A 16726-nucleotide genomic window follows, 5' to 3' on the forward strand; every position below is an offset into this window, starting at 1 on the left:
ACTCAAGCCCACGCCCACACTGCAGGGTGGCATATGTATGTGGTTGCCTGCTCCACCACTGAGCCACCCAGAAATTTGAGGAGGTTTGGGCTTCATTTTGCTTGTTTGTTAAAGATGCAAAACTCATAGATGAGGAAAATGAAATATACAATTTGTGGGACCCTGGTAAATAAGATTAAAGAAATTGTTGATGTTTGAAAATGTGATTGGTTTCTATTGTTCCTGTCTGAGAGGGGTTTTTTTTGTTGTTGTTTTTTTGGTTTGTTTTTTTACTTTTCTTTGTATCTCCTTGTGGTATGTTTTGACTTAATTCAATTCAATTCAATTCAATTTTATTTATATAGCGCCAAATCACAACAAACTGTCGCCTCAAGGCGCTTTGTATTGTGGGTAAAGACCCTACAATAATACAGAGAAAACCCAACAATCAAAACGACCCCCTATGAGCAAGCACTTGGTGACAGTGGGAAGGAAAAACTCCCTTTAACAGGAAGAAACCTCCAGCAGAACCAGGCTCAGGGAGGGGCAGTCATCTGCCGCGACCGGTTGGGCTGAGGGGAGAGAAAGACATGCTGTGGAAGAGAGCCAGAGATTAATATCAATTAATGATTAAATGCAGAGTGGAGTATAAACAAAGTAAATAAGGTGAATGAGAAACAGTGCATTATGTGAACCCCCCAGCAGACTAGGCCTATAGCAGCATAACTAAGGGATGGTTCAGGGTCACCTGATCCAGCCCTAACTATAAGCTTTATCATAAAGGAAAGTTTTAAGCCTAATCTTAAAAATAGAGAGGGTGTCTGTCTCCTGAATCCAAGCTGGAAGCTGGTTCCACAGAAGAGGGGCCTGAAAGCTGAAGGCTCTGCCTCCCATTCTACTCTTAAGTATCCTAGGAACCACAAGTAAGCCAGCAGTCTGAGAGCGAAGTGCTCTGTTGGGGTGATATGGTACTATGAGGTCTTTGAGATAAGATGGTGCCTGATTATTCAAGACCTTGTAGGTGAGGAGAAGAATTTTAAATTCTATTCTAGATTTAACAGGGAGCCAATGAAGAGAAGCCAATATGGGAGAAATATGCTCTCTCTTTCTAGTCCCTGTCAGTACTCTAGCTGCAGCATTTTGGATCAGCTGAAGGCTTTTCAGAAAGCTTTTAGGACAGCCTGATAATAATGAATTACAATAGTCCAGCCTAGAAGTAATAAATGCATGAATGAGCTTTTCAGCATCACTCTGAGAAAGGATGTTTCTAATTTTAGAAATATTGCGCAAATGCAAAAAAGCGGTCCTACATATTTGTTTAATATGTGCATTGAAGGACATATCCTGGTCAAAAATGACTCCAAGATTTCTCACAGTGTTACTGGAGGCCAAAGTAATGCCATCCAGAGTAAGTATCTGGTTAGACACCATGTTTCTAAGATTTGTGGGGCCGAGAACAAGAATTTCAGTTTTATCTGAATTTAGAAGCAGGAAATTAGAGGTCATTAGAGGTCATGTACTTAACTGTTCAGTCATTTGTTTCTGACCTAAATGTTCAGATCATATGTCTATTCATATGAATATGCATGTGTAATTGGAACCCATACAAACGTGGAATATATGTGTGCCTTGTATTTCTACTATCATTAAAAATATAATGAATGTGTAAATGGTTCCTATGGAAATTTCAAATAAAAATAATATTTTAAAAAGACAGAACCTGATATCATATTTGGTCATAATGTGTGTGCCTCAAACAATGCAAAGATGCTTCAGATCATTGAGGTGTGTGCGTGCATGTGTGTAACTAAAAGCATTGCACTTTTCCAGGAGAGGGCGCTATAATTGAAGCTTCGAGTAATGAACCCATTTTCGAAACAATTGGTTCAAGTGGTTCAGTGCTTCAAAAAAGCTTCATTTTCCCATCACTACCTGTTGGACTTCATATTATATTTACGTCAGCAGTGATGAAACATGACATTAAACAATCTAAAAACACCCCTTCATCCCTGCACAGTGGTTCAGACCAGAACTGACGACGATCACGTGTTAACGTAATGCTGCTAAAAGAGTGCGTGCAGAACGGAAACCGCTTTGTTTTGTCCACAAACAGTGTCACACGTCACAGATCGATATCCAGTCGATTTGTATTGACTGTCGATCTGATTATTGATCTGATGAGCCTTCAGTGACCGATTGCCTGCGCCCTGAGAGGACTTTGATTTTGCTCTTTCCCGTCTGCTGGGAAAGTTACGGTTGCGGTCCGCCTGGTCTGACCGGAACTTTGAGCTGATGAAGAGTAGCTGATCGATACGCGCAGAGCTGATCGGAGATTATTGCTCAGTGATGGAGGACCGGGTCTCTGAGCCTAGCCTGGTTCTGGTCTTCAGCGGGAAGCGGAAGTCGGGAAAGGATTACGTGACGGAGCTGATCCAGAAAAGGTAAAACACACCTGGAACACCTGTCCCTGTTTGCCTCACTGCGCTGACTGTCACGTGTTGCAGGTTGGGCTCTGAGGTGTGCTGCGTCTTGCGCCTTTCTGGACCCCTGAAGGAGCAGTATGCTCAGGTGAGAGCCACGTTCTCCAAACGCACCTTCACACATACACACGCGTGCGTGCGTACGTACGTACGTACTTTCACTTCCATAGGCGTAGGACCCCCCCCCCCCCAAAAAAAATATTGGAGATAGGCGCATTTGTCCCACCCAAAAATTACACCGCGGAGGAGAAACAACATAGCGTCGTGTCACTGCGCTCCCCCCCCGCCCCCGCTGAACGGCTAATGTTTGGGAAGCGGGAGGAGTCAGAAACTCTTGAATGAGGTAAAACGGTCTGTCGCGAATGTTGCCGTGAATATGGCTTGTTGATAACGTCTTGTCAGTTTACTTTCATATATAGAAACCAAATCTTTTTAAGTCATCTTAATCCTGGGGTGGTCACTCATCCAATATTTACTGGACAAGAAGAAGTCAATTTGCAAGCAGTTTGTGAGAGGGGGGAAAAACATTTTGGCTCTTTTGCCTAGGCCATAGGTGTCAAACTCTGTAATTATATTTTGGCCCGTGAAGACATACCAAATGACAATTGGAGCTGGCCCGCCAGTGATAATGCTATAATGAGGCCCCGTGAATCTGTCGAATCTTTCCGGCCAACTGATTCGCCAAAAGCCTGATCACACAAAGCCCCATTAAACAGTTCATTTTGGAGTACTGATATCTGCTGGACATTTGATGTACAGCGTTCCTGCTGTTCTGTGACAGTTTGACTGGTGGATCTGTAATTTCTGGAAAGCAAAGGGAAAGACGCAGCTGAGCTCCGGGACCAAAAGGTTCTGTGTGACCTGGCCTTTATGTGTGACATCACGATGCGCTGAACCTGCAGCTTCAGGGACAGGGGCTGATCATCACAGATATGTACGCTGCAGGGAGGGTTTTCAAAACTGACTTGTACCTGTGGAAGAATCAGATGCTACAAGGAAACCTGGGCCATTTTCCCTGCTGCCAAACAATGAACTGGTAGATCTCCACTGCTGTGTTCCCATGTGCACAGTTTGCTAAAAAACGCGATTTTCCGACTTTGATGCGCAGAAATGTCGATTTGAACCGCTCACTAATCCGTTTACAGTTGACGTGGAAAACGCACCATATTCAGTTTTTAAGCAAAACTATTTAAGGTCCATATGAAAAGGTTCATTGTTATATCTGGAGAAAGATTTCTTTCAATAAATATTAATGTTGGCCCGTGACTTTGTCGCAGTTTTGAATTTTGGCCCACTGTGTATTTGAGTTTGACACCCCTGGCCTAGGCCAATGTTTTTTAACCTTGTGTGCTCCGGCACCTGTTTGGCCAATTATTAAATGCAGGGCTGTAAAGTGCAACAGCACACTGTGTTGTCAGTGAGGTACACAGCTTGTCTATTAAATGTGAGAGGTATCACTTTTATTTATTTCTGTTGGTTATTTTTTTATTTGATTTATTAGCGTTTCAAACTGAACAGGCATATTTTAATAGCTGTTTATTATTTAAGCTTGATATTAAAAAGTGAATGTGCATTTTTGACCGGTATTAAATGTTTTTGACCAATAAAACATATCAAATGTTGCGATTGTGTGCTACTAAATTATTTTTGTGCTACTGAAATATTTAGCTTGCTAGTACCAGTGCGGCCACTTGATAAAGTAAGCGTACAGCCTGGAATGACATGGTCTTTATGCTTGATAAAAGACTCAAGCCATTTTGTTTGGTGGTTTGCCCACGTCTTACGATTATAAAACATATACCTATGTAAATTATACATACAATAATATAGGTGTACACAACACTATTTTTCCAAGAAACATTTGAAAAAGAAGAAAATAAAAGCTCAAATATCATTTTTTTTTTTTTTATGCTTTGCTCAGAGTATTTATGGATCTGTCAGGTTTCTGATATGTGTCCCCCCCGAATAGTAAACTCATTCCTACGCCCTTGTTCACTTTGTACTCACTGGTAGATCCTGGGTGTTCGTGTGTGGGTGCTCTCCTCGTTCCCTGGCTTCCTCCCACAGTCCAAGCAGAGTAGGTTGATCAGAAGGTGTGAAGGATTACCTGGCTTCCTCGTTTTGTTTTTTGTTTTTGTTTTGTTGAGCTCGGTCTTTGAAGCATATCTGCTGCTTTGTGAACATGGAGGAGTGGAGCTCAGGTGAGCTCAGACTGATGGGTGGTGAAGAAGGTTTGCAGCAGGTTTGGAGCTCTGCAGAAACCACAGTTTGCAGGTTGGGGCTGAGATTCGAGCTACAGAATATTCTTTAAAACAGTCCAAACCTGATGAATGTTTCACACTCATTATAAACACATCACCCAGCTTCAGGCTGAAATTCCCACCATGGAATAAACAGCAGGTTTCTGTCCACGTCCAGTAACTAAGTCTTAGTTTTCAAATCCAAACATCCCACAGATATTTCAAATTCTGATCATGTGGATTTGCTCTGAATCGTTTGTTCTGATTTGTTCTGATTTGTTTGGATTCATTTCGATTCATTCTGCCTAATTTGAGTCATGTCTGACGTCCCGTCATCAGGATCAGGATGTTTTTTCAGAGTTTCCTTCGCTTTCAAAACATTAGACTCAGACGTATGGAAAAATCCTAAACAGAGAGATACCTATCAGTCCTTACCTGTATGAGGTCAGTCACCTCACACAGGTGAAGCTGGTCTTTCAGGTCATTCTGGTCCTGTACCTCAAGATGACAGACCAAAACAAGAAACTGTAACAAGAACCTTGATCCTAATGTTCATACTGGTCCTGGTTCTGGTCCTGCAGGAACATGGGCTGGACCTGGACCAGCTGATGGGTCCTGGTCCTTATAAGGAGCGCTATCGGGCTGATATGATTCGCTGGGGAGAAGCGTGCCGTCATCAGGACCCCGGCTTCTTCTGTCGCCTGGCAACCAGAGGAGCCCGCCAACCAGTGTGGGTAAGTGAGCGCTGATGATGTCACTGTGATGTCACTGTTCAGACAGCTGAGCTGTGCTCTGTGATTGGCCAGGTTGTGAGCGATGCACGGCGGCTCTCAGACCTGCAGTGGTTCTGGGCAGAATTTCCTCAACAGACTCGAAGTGTCAGAGTACAAAGTTCAGAGAACACGAGGTCACAGAGGGGGTGGAGCTTCACCACAGGTGGGACTGTCTGGCTCCTCCCATTCACTGTCTCTCTCACCGGTCTTTGTGTCTCAGTGTATATATCTCACCTGTCTTTCTCTCACTGTGTCTCAGGTGTCGATGATGCAGAGTCAGAGTGCGGGCTTGACAGTGGCGTTAAATTTGACTGGATCATCATTAACGAGGCCAACGCCCCCTCGTTAGACGAGCAGCTGCATCCGATACTGCAGCTTGCTGAGGAAGCAGCTTCATCATCATCAGTCACAGCTAATCAGTGATTTCACTGACGACTGATCAGGTGGTGAATCCCCACCCGACGAGCTGACTAGCTGACAGATGTTGGAAGCAGCTGGTTACCGGCAGCTGCTGCCTTTGTGTCTTTGAGCAGCTGAGGCAGGTTTCTGATGTGTTTTGAAAGATGGAGGACGGCGTGCTTTCAGCAGGATGTAAAAACTAAAAAATCTTCATTTATCAGCAGAAGAATAAAGTTTTATTTAACATGTATTCAGGCTTTGAAGGATTTTTAACGGGTTGTAGCTTGAATGCCCCTCAGGTGGGTCCATCTCACAGCTGTTAACAGGTGTGTCTGTGTAGGTTCAGTCAGCCAGGTCATGGTTGTCTCTGAAGCTTGAAAAAGGCGACTGGACTTAAAGAAATTTTTGAAAACTGTTTTTACCTCTCAACCAAAATGCTTCCAGGGTTTCGGCTGAATCTAATGTGAGACCTTGCCCTGCTCTATCATGTGACCTGTTGAAGTTACCTGAAGAAAGGTGAGAGCGGGGGTTGTCGGTTTTGCTATCCACCTCCTCCATCAGTGATGGCAGTTCACAGTGGACTTCTTGTACTCCTTACTCAAACCATCTGTCCAAAATTACTACTTTTCCACCGCAGAGGTGCTGGTGCTCGTGCCAGTGCTGATGTTGGTTTCCGGCAAAACACTTAAGAACGAGCCCGCGTTTCCACCGCGCTTTGTGAACTGATCCTTTACGTAAGAGTGTGGGCGGGTCCTCATCTGGAAAAGGAAGATGAAGGGCACAATCGTGGGAGAACACGCTCCCCTTTCTTGTGCTGCAAACACATTTTACAGTCCAAACAAACTACTGAAGCATCTGTGTGCAGCACAGAGTTAAACACAGACGGCGATTAAAGCAAGATGACAAGTACGCACTTTGTGTCCTTTTATCTGTGATATGAACTGATACAAAGCAGCAAGTTCAGCCTTAGAGCCCAACCTAATTCACAGCTGTGAAAATCGCTTCGCTTTTCTCCTGTAATACACACCATGCAGTGAAATAGTGGTAGAAAACTTTACATTCAGATGTTAGTCACACCCTTCTGTTGCTTGCGTTACACATTCTTGGTTCAAGACCAGCTAGCTTGCAGGCCCCGAGTTGAACTCGTTTTTCAGCTGAGCATCGAGTTCTTTCACGGTGGAAAAACCGCTGAACCGTTCAAATACTGGTACCAGCACCCCATTGGTGGAAAGGAGGCCAATGTGAACGCTGGCCTCTTCAAAGAGTGACCTCTGACCTTTGGGTGCAGATGTATCAGATCCTTATTTATTCTATTTAGTATTTATATTTCTTATTTCTGTTGTATTTATTATTTTGGCACCTGTAGGATGGCACCAACAAAATTTAGTGTGCAATGAAAACAAACATATCTTATGTCTGTAGAACATGTCGTATTTGAAATGTTGTGGTCAGGCAGAGGTCTAACATTGTGCAGATCTGATCCAGGGTAAAGCCAGTTCTGTTTTGTAAGGGGTTGTCTTCCTGTAGTTGCTTCTCTCCACTGCCTCAGTTGCAGGTATGTAAGTGAAAAGTGAAACCACATCAAGGACACCATGGTTTCATCTTCAGTGCAAGATTACGGACCTTGTTGGTGAAGTAGGTGCTTGGAAAGTTGTAGGTGACTGAGTTTACTGCTGACGATGGGTCTGAGTGGGACTCTATTGTGGATCTTCAGAAGTCCATATAAGCATGGTGTAGCATTCCTGGGATAGAAGCGCTAGCATGTAGGGCGGTCGCTGTTTCTGTGGTTGTGATGTGATCTGCTATTGGCAGCTGTTATTCTGATGTTTTCTCACACCTCAGCTCATGTGATGACACACATGATCAATAGTAGGTCAACGACCACCTCCAAAGGGGAAAATCCCCAGTAGTATTTAAATGCCTGGGACTCTACGCCTTTTAGTTTTAGGACTGAAGAAGGATGAGCGATGAAATGTCTTCAAAACTTAAGTCCAGTCGCCTTTTTTCAAGCTCTTGAGAGATTGTTCAATTTTATTTATATAGAAACAAATCACAACAGTTGCCTCAACGTGCCTTATATTGTAAGGTAAAGACCCTCCAATAATTACAATTACAGAATAATTACACCTCATTTCTCAGTGATAGGACAGTTTACAGGCTGAGAAGCAGACTTTTTTTTTTTTTAATTTCTATCATCGCCCACAACAGTAAGATCCAAAATGACCTGCAGGGCATCACACGGGTGGCTTTGTTACGACAGAAAATCGTAAATTTAAGAGAAAACTCTTAAAAATAAAAGTGAGGTGTAACATCTAGCGATGGTGAAATGAAGCTTCATGAAGCACTGAAGCTTTCCATTCAATCAGTGAACCCATGGGCTGAAGCTTCATGGTGCTACTGCACCATCAAGTGGACATTAACAGGCAGTGATTATACTCACACAGTGGCTTTGGTGTGTGACACTTAACTTAATGAATGTTGTTTGTGATGCCAGTACATACAGTGTATCACAAAAGGGGAAATGACAAGCAGTGCTCAATTTGGACATTTACGGGTGTAGTCTCTTAGGGGTGTATTCACTTTTGTTGCCACTGGTTTAGACATTAATGGCTGTATATTGAGTTATTTTGAGGGAAGAATAAATTTAGTTATATAAGCTGCACACAGACTACTTTTCATTGTGTCGAAGTGTTATTTTGCCAGTGTTGTCCCATTAAAAGATATACTTAAATATCTACAGAAATGTGAGGGGTGTACTCACTTTTGTGATACACTGTACATTCTGAACTTATTAGTATGGTCTTATGTCTATGTCAAAGTCAAATTTATTCATATAGCACATTTAAACAACCAGAGTGGACCAAAGTGCTTCACAGGTAACCAAAAAGTAACATACGTAGGAAACAAAACAAAAAAAATACAGACAAAATATAACCCAAAAGAACCGGCGAAAAGCTCCTCTCGCTGTGCTCTCGTTTTTGTCGATGGTTGTTGATGTGTTTATTTTTTGCATTTATTTTGGAACATTTCCTTTTTTTAAACCATGGGTCCAAAGAAAGCGAATGCCAAGATTGGTGCTGAAAAGATGATGACCATGGATATAGAGCATAAAATTATCGAAAAACACGAACAAGGTGTGTTGTCTTGGTGAGGGTAAGAGTGTGCCAAAAAAAAGGCAAAAGAAGGAAAAGAAGATCATGTGAAGTGAAAAAAAGGAGCATTAAGTTTAGCGATCATCTCCGCTTCCATCTCTGCCAACATCTTTGTCTTTCACTTAAAACCAGTTTATTTCTTTACATTCTCTTTTGTTATACTGTATACAGTATTATTTTTTCTACATTACTTGTTTATAAAGGCATTTTCTTATTAATAAATGTTAAAAAAAATGTGGTTTTGGGGGGGCAGGAACAGACTGACATTTCAATTCATTTCTATGGGAAAATTTGATTTGACATACGATCAAATTAACTTACGAGCTAAGTCACAGAACAAATTAAACTCGTATGTGAAGATACCACTGTACTGGTACGCAGAAGGAATCTGGCTCTGCAACTGGAAGGAAACTGTATCAAACCGTTCATCTTCTCGAGCCTATTCTGAGTAGCCGTGTGTGGGTATGGACGTATGTATATTTTTCTTTTATAGTATTACTTTGATTATATTTATATTTCTTCTTTAAGGGCAACATTGGGACCTGAGGACAGAAATTTTGTTCCACTGCATGTAAATGTGATGCGAATGACAAAGAATCATTGAATCATTGAATCCTTAAACGAGTTTTTCAGCCCAGAAGTTTCCTGTGGATAACAGAGACTTATGTATTGTATGGTGTATTTTTACTGCATGCTTCCAGTACTTTTACTAAATGATTCAGTGAAACTTTATTTTCAGAGGAAAATTTGTTTTTCAATCTTTTGGATGGACCAATAACCCACTGACTCAGTGTTTGGGTCTACATACGGTGCTTTTATTTTATAAAATCCTGTTTCATGATTTATTACAATGAGCTGTGACATCAGCAGTAATGACATCACCTGCTTCAAGGTAAAAACTTCTCTAAACTTTATTGATTCTGTCATCAGGTCAAAGAAAACAGGAGACATGTCTGGCTTCTAATTGGCCCCTTGGGTCACCATATTTGGCAGTGGAATGCCGCTCTGATTGGTCACTCCATTATGCCACATCCCCCAGGACAAAAACAATCATTGGCTAACAGGAGGCTGTTTTTAATCAATTAAAAACAAACAAAAAAACCCAACACTTGTGGCAAGTTGAACTAAAGCAGGAACAACAAACCGTTAAGACAAACATGTCATTAGATACTTTTTTTTTTTGGGGGGGGGGGGGGGGGGGGGGAGGGAATTAGTCACTCATTACTCCCTTAGAGACAAAAAAAATTGGGGGGGGGGGGGGGGGGGGGGCTGTAAAGTAGGAATGTGAACAAAAAGAAAGAAATGAGGGGGAGGAGCCAGAGGGGGAGGGAATACCACCCAAAACACCTCCCACCTCCTTCTGGGCAGGAGCAGCAATTGCAGAGGAGGAATGTCATCAAGTTTCTGACCTCCAGAAAGCAGCGGTAAAGGGGAGGCGCAAAAGGAAAAAGGGGAGGAGAAAAAGGGGAGGAGGAATGTTTTGGCCACAGTTTCCTGACATCCACCTGATAGGTGAGGGGACCTGGGGAAGTTCAGCAGGAGTTGAGCTCCTCCATGGTCTGGTTCAGAGTTGCCTGGAGCTCCAGGTTGGCATTTTTGGCTGAAGAAAGAGCATCTGAAACAGAGAGGAGGGGCCATTCAATCACAGGCTGCATCATCTCCATTTGGAAGCTAGGTTCTGGGTCGTTTCTCTGTGGTGTTCTCATTTTACTTTGTGACTCAATTAGTTTTTATTCTAACATCTTTCTGCCTTCCTCACCACTTGAGCACCGTGACCCCAAAGGAGCTGCCGAGACCTCCGGAGGTCACCACTGTGAGGGTGACGAGCAATGGCCCTACTCAGAGGGGGCAGGGTTTAAGGCAAGATGGCAGCACGCACAGACTCAGCGGCTCACGGCTCTTCCTTTCTGTGCTTTTTTTTGTACTTTTTGTATCTCTTATTTGTCAGTTTTTGTGCATTTGTCTCCGTGAACAACTGCTACACACTCCAGGATCTTGTGGACATTGGCTACCAAGTCAAGTCACATTTATTTACATAGCACATTTAACAACAACAGTTGACCAAAGTGCTGTACATAAATTTAGAATTTAGAGTCAACTTAGGGCCAAATTATTGTTACATGTCAATCAAAACGAGCATTTTAAGAACACCCATCCAAAAACAGAGACAAAAGAGATAAGTGTTCCGCTGCCTACCAGCACAAGATATCAGTATCGAGTGATTTTCGCTACACTCATACATCCCAGACGACATAGCGAGACCGCCGGGTGCTCTATGGATTGTTATCGGGTCTGGAAGGTGCCACCGACGGTGGAGAGAGAGAGAGAGTAAGCAGAAGCGGGGCCTCAGGTCCCGCCATATGCTGAAGCTAAAAAGTCAACCACACAGGTCCCCTCTGCTGAGCCTGTATATCTCCAATGCCAGATCCATGCTAAATAAAAACAGACAATCTAGAGTTACAGCTGGCTAGAAATCACTATGTTCGTGACTGTTGTGTAATGATTATCACCGAGACCTGGCTTCACCTGCAGATCCCCAATGCTAGCGTGCAGCTAGCAGGCCGCACTCTGCTACACTGGGATTGGACAAAGGACTCCGGTAAGAGGAGGGGAGGGGGGTCTCTGTATTTACATGCATGAGGACTGGTGTAACAACGGAACAATCATAGACAAACATTGTTCCCCAGACCTCAAGTACATGTCTAAGATGTCGGCCTTTTTTTCTGCCTATAGAGCTAACAGTAGTGATTGTCACATATAACACTCGATGCTAATGTTAGCACGGCACTCTCTCTCCTGCTGAACACCATTAATAAACAGCAGCGGGTCCACCCCGACGGTGTTCTTATTATTGCGGGAGACTTTAACAAGGCCAACTTGAAGACTGTACTCCTGAAATTCCACCAACATGTTAAATGTTCTACAAGAGGGGAGAACACTCTTGACCATGTTTACTCCAACATTAAGCACGCTTACAGAGCCAAACCCCTCCCCCACCTTTGCCAGTCCGACCATCTTTCCCTGCTGCTCACCCCAGCATACACCCCCCCTCAGACGGAGAGCCAGGCTTACTGTAAAATCCATTAAACCTGGCCTGAAAACGCACTCTCCGACCTACAGGACTGCTTCACACACACAGACTGGGACTTATTCAAACACGAGGACCTGGAAACATTCCCACGGACGGTACTGGACTACATTAAATTCTGTATCGGAAATGTGAATGTTAGCAAAAACATCCGAGTTTTCCCTAACCAGAAACCCTGGATGAACAGCCAGGTCCGTTCACTCCTCAAAACCCACGATGCTGCCTTCAGGCAACAGAGCTCTGTACAGTGCTGCTCGAGCTGACCTGAAAAGAGAAATTAAAAAAGCCAAGGCGGACTACAGGAGGAGAATAGAGTCCCATCTGTCCAGCAATAACACACGGGAGGTGTGGCAGGGCATTCAGAACATCACAAACTTCAGAGGCTGTGATGTGACAGCAGGAGACCTGAGTGTGCCACTAGCAGAGGAACTTAACTGTTTCTTTGCTCGCTTTGAGACACCTCAGGACCACCCATCTGCTCCCCACCACCACTACCGGGCTCCAGCTCCACTCCACTCACTGTCCAGGAGCATGAGGTACAGCGCGTGTTCTTGGCAGTGAACCCCAGGAAGGCTGCTGGACCAGATGGAGTACAGGGCAAGGGGTGCTCACCAGGTCACCCTGATTCTCACCAGGATTTTCAAACACTCCCTGGCCCAAGCAGTCACCCCCCCCCCCCCCCCCCAGCCACAATCATCCCCGTGCTAAAAAGGTCATCCATCACCAGCCTAAATGATTACCGCCTTGTGGCCCTCACACCAGTAATCATGAAGTGCTTTGAGAGTCAAGACAGCACAAAGAATCGTTGGCTGCCCTCTCCCCTCCCTGATAGACATCTACACCTCCCGCTGCATCAGCAGAGCAGGAACACCCTGGCTTTGAACTGTTTGACTCTGACTGTGCAATACCCACATCTCTGTGTAATATTATATTATTCATACTGAACAAGTTGATCACAATATATCACTCCTATATTGTGTAATATCCAATATTCATTCACTAGTGCAATACACACCATCTTCATTATTTTTTTTTTATAATGTATATATTTTTATCCATTCTTTTATTTTCTGTATATTTTTAGAAGTTCTATTTTATATTTTAGAAAATGTGACTTTCTACAGCATGGCACCGAACTGGAGTGGCCCTCCAATCTCATTGTACATTCTGTATAATGACAATAAAGGCCCTCTATTCTATTCTATTAAATGCGTGACCCTTATCTTTAATTCTTTCTCACCTTCCAGACCATCAATTGTTTTCTCCAGTTTGGCCACTGTGCGCTCAGCGAACTCAGCTCTAGTCTCAGCCTGAAACACAGGAAGTAAACAGGAAGTCAAATGAGGGAAAAAGGGAGGAAAAAAGTACGGAGGAGCAAGTTGAAAATTACTTTCTGCGTTTCCACCCATTTCTGAATTCTGTGTTTGAAAGTCTAAAGGCCTTGTTTTCCTGTTGCCTATCTTTGCTGACCCAATTTCAGATGTAGCACACCTGAGCATGTCAAGCTCAGGTGCTCTATAAAGCAGCCTGGCCTGGATCTATAGGAGGCTTCTTTAAACTTCATGTTAATATTCATGATCAGAGACTTTCTTCAGAGTCAGTATAAAATCAATTTATTAATAAAATAAACCATATCTATTAATAGAAAATTGCAAAACCAAAGGCAAGACTTCATTCTAAACCTACAAATCAGCTGTAAGTACCTCTGACGTCCCTCTAAGAACCTTCATTCAGCGTTTGCTCCCGTACTGTACATCAAATGCTGAGGGCTTTGATTGTGAAAAGAAGAAACAGGAAGAGGGTCTCTTCGCACACGTGCAGAACAAACCAGGATGCTCACAGGTGAGGATGATCTAGATGAAATGTGACTCACCTCCTTCAGTCTGTTGCGCAGGCTCTTAATCTCCTCTTCATACCGGTCCTCCTTCTGAGAGTACTGACACACAGAGATAGCAGCCAATCAGAGAGCAGGTCAACACACATGTGACAGGTGTGAGGATGAATTGTTTCTCTGACAGTGAAACTGGTTCCAGTCCACTGAAAGACGAGTCCACCGACTGTCACCTGTCAGCTTTACCTGTGCCGTGAAGCCCCACCCCCTTCTCCTACCTTGTCAGCTTGGGCCTCCAGAGACTTTGCACTGGTAAACACAGTTTTCAGCTCTTCCTCCAACATTCGGATCTTGCTGCAGGTCAAAGGTCACATCAGAGGACATAGTGTGTCAGACAGATGTACGGGCAGGTAGGCTCAGGTGATGTCAGGTTTCACACCTCCCTTACAGCTCAACAGGCATCTCATATTGTCACCTACGTCAGTTTACCTTGAGACTGAGGCCCCGTTTACCTGAGAGCGTTTTCAGTGGAAACTGTGTCGTTTTGTAAAAAGTAGCACATTCAGACGGAAACGTTTCAGAAACTATCTTCATTTACACAGAAACGGAAGATGTTGAAAAGGCTGCAGTTCCTATTGCCATGCCACAAGTTGGCGGCGTGGATACCTGCAACCATAGTGCACATGTGCAAGTGCCCCCGTTTTCAAAAAGCAGCGTTTTTAGCTGTTTACACGGAAACGAAGGCCAGAGTGTTTCAGAAACACTCCACTTTGGACCCCATTTCCAACAAGTATCATTTTCATATCATTCTTGTGTAAATGGGAGGCCAAAAGCAATCAAAACTTAGCCGCTTTTATCTGGAAACATTCTCATGTGAACAGGGCCTGAAGTGTAGATAAACTCCCAGCTGTCAAAGCCCTTCTAGAATCCACTCAGCAACCATCTTGAAACCCCTCTGGGCAGTTATTTCAGTTAAACGTGCTCTCATTGGTCACATATATCCTCCAGCTTTAACATTCCTGTCTCCAGATTATGATGCAGGTGCACCTCTGCTGCTCCATCTGTCAGACTCAGGTGAGACTCAGACTAAGGCTCTAATTTACTCTGTTGCCGGGCAGAACAGTGACGGAACGTCTGATAAACATTTGCTTGTCTTTCACAATGAGATAATACTCATTGCCATGGTGATGCTGACATGATAGAGAGGAGGTTCAGGTGGAAGATAAACTGTGGTATGATCCTGCAGGCCACACCCTCTCACCTCAGCGCTCATTTTCCCAGGTCACCTGGTTCCAATCTCTGGAACGCTGTCAGACCAGCGGCACACCACACAAACCTACAAGAGGGTTCTTTACCAGCAAAGATGGCAGATGCCCTGCCTCTTCCTCCAAAAAGCTGAAAAATGAATTCTGTCGAGCTTGTCGCTCACTTCTGAGATCCCACTACTGGTACCAACGGGCCAATCAGAGCGTGGCTCTAGCAGTGACTTAACATTTTGTTCCATGACCTCACTAAACAAATCCAAAGTTTTTCTTCGATGAGCTTTGAAGCAACTTTGGCAAGCCATCATGTGACTCAGCCTTCCTGCTCACTTCTGTGGGGGACAGGGTGCTGCTGAGCGCGTGGAACAGGAGATGTACAGGACTGTCATGGCATCTGCAGTGATGTGGGAGCTGTAGGTCTGTTGTAGCAAAGAGAGAGGTGAGGACAGAGTTCAAGTTGTTGATTTTTATTCCTACCCTCACCTACAGTTACAAGCTTTGGGTGGTGACTGAAAGAATGAGAGCACCGATACAAGTGGTGTGAATGAGTTTCTTTTGAAGACTGTCTGTCCCTTAGAGATGGGGTTAGGAGCTGAGTCAGGAGCAGCTCAGAGTAGAGCCGCTTCCCCTCTACATCAGAAGAAGCCAGTTAAGGAAATGCCCTACCCCAAGGTGAGTTGTTTCATGACACACTGGGAGGAGACCTTAGGGCAAACCCAGGACACTTTGCAGAGATTACATCTCTCGGCTATTTTGAGAACACCTCGGTGTCCCCGCAAAGAGCTGGAGGAGGTGGCCGGGAGTGGGAGGTCTGAAGTCTCTGCTTAGACTGCTCCCCCTACAGCTTAGAAATAACTGTTACCAAGATGGTTCCTGAGACTCTCTTCTAGAAGGATTGAAATAAACCTGACGCCACCTGAGCTTACTGTCAGGCGTTTCTGTACGAGGAGGTGTAATGCTAATAAGGCATTAATGATATGGAATCAGTGTTTCATCCATTAAAATCAGTTTAATCTATAGGTGTTCTGTGGGATGTCATGTCAGGTGTTTCATCTGTTGTCAGGTGCTATTTGAGCCTGCAGCAGGTAAATTCATGCAGAGCAGCAGCAGCAGCAGGAGGAGGAGGAGGAGCTGAAGCAGCAGGTAAAGGTCAGAGATCATGGAGGCAGCAGGAAGTCAGGAGGAGGAGCTTCACTTTGACTGACAGCAGGTAGAGGTCACGTGATCCTCAGTACCTTATCCTCAGACGCCTGCAGACTCTTCAGCGAGTGGTCGAAACTCCTCAGCTGCTCCTCCAACCTCCGAACCTTACTGTGAGACAGGTGGAGACGGACAGAGAGAAAGACAGGTAGCAGGACATGCAGCCAGTTTCCGTGGAAACAGACAGGGAGAAAGAGGCGGAGCTGTTAGAGAAGCAATGCAACATCGCACTGAGTCATCAGCGTGACATAACAGTGAGGTCATCAGTTATCAAGTGCATCAGAGCAACTTCATGCTGTTACACAGGCGGGTGAGTCCACTT

General features: G+C 44.1%; 2 protein-coding genes across 3 annotated transcripts in view; one reads left to right on the forward strand and one right to left on the reverse strand.

Annotated features, from left to right (window-relative positions):
- Positions 1–2037: 2037 nt before the first annotated feature.
- Positions 2038–8610, forward strand: pmvk (phosphomevalonate kinase). The gene is made up of 5 exons (XM_030750843.1): positions 2038–2420; positions 2484–2547; positions 5281–5433; positions 5506–5635; positions 5732–8610. Exons 1-5 carry the CDS (start codon positions 2326–2328, stop codon positions 5893–5895), a joined length of 606 nt encoding a protein of 201 aa, XP_030606703.1. The 5' UTR covers positions 2038–2325; the 3' UTR covers positions 5896–8610.
- Positions 8611–10283: 1673 nt separating this feature from the next.
- The window catches only part of LOC115794295 (tropomyosin alpha-3 chain-like), a 28550-nt gene continuing 22107 nt past the window's right edge, over positions 10284–16726 (reverse strand). The window contains exons 6-9 of one of the 2 annotated variants that reach the window (XM_030749714.1): positions 16440–16515; positions 13985–14047; positions 13352–13421; positions 10284–10638 (exon numbers count right to left, since the gene is read on the reverse strand). In XM_030749714.1, coding sequence (XP_030605574.1) covers positions 10556–10638; positions 13352–13421; positions 13985–14047; positions 16440–16515 — 292 coding nt within the window. In that variant the 3' untranslated portion in view covers positions 10284–10555. Of the gene's footprint in view, positions 10639–13351; positions 13422–13984; positions 14048–14220; positions 14297–16439; positions 16516–16726 lie in introns of both variants that reach the window. The other variant, XM_030749713.1, reaches the window with a different exon arrangement.

This window comes from Archocentrus centrarchus, chromosome 16 (assembly GCF_007364275.1).
Source record: "Archocentrus centrarchus isolate MPI-CPG fArcCen1 chromosome 16, fArcCen1, whole genome shotgun sequence".
Lineage (NCBI taxonomy): Eukaryota > Metazoa > Chordata > Actinopteri > Cichliformes > Cichlidae > Archocentrus > Archocentrus centrarchus.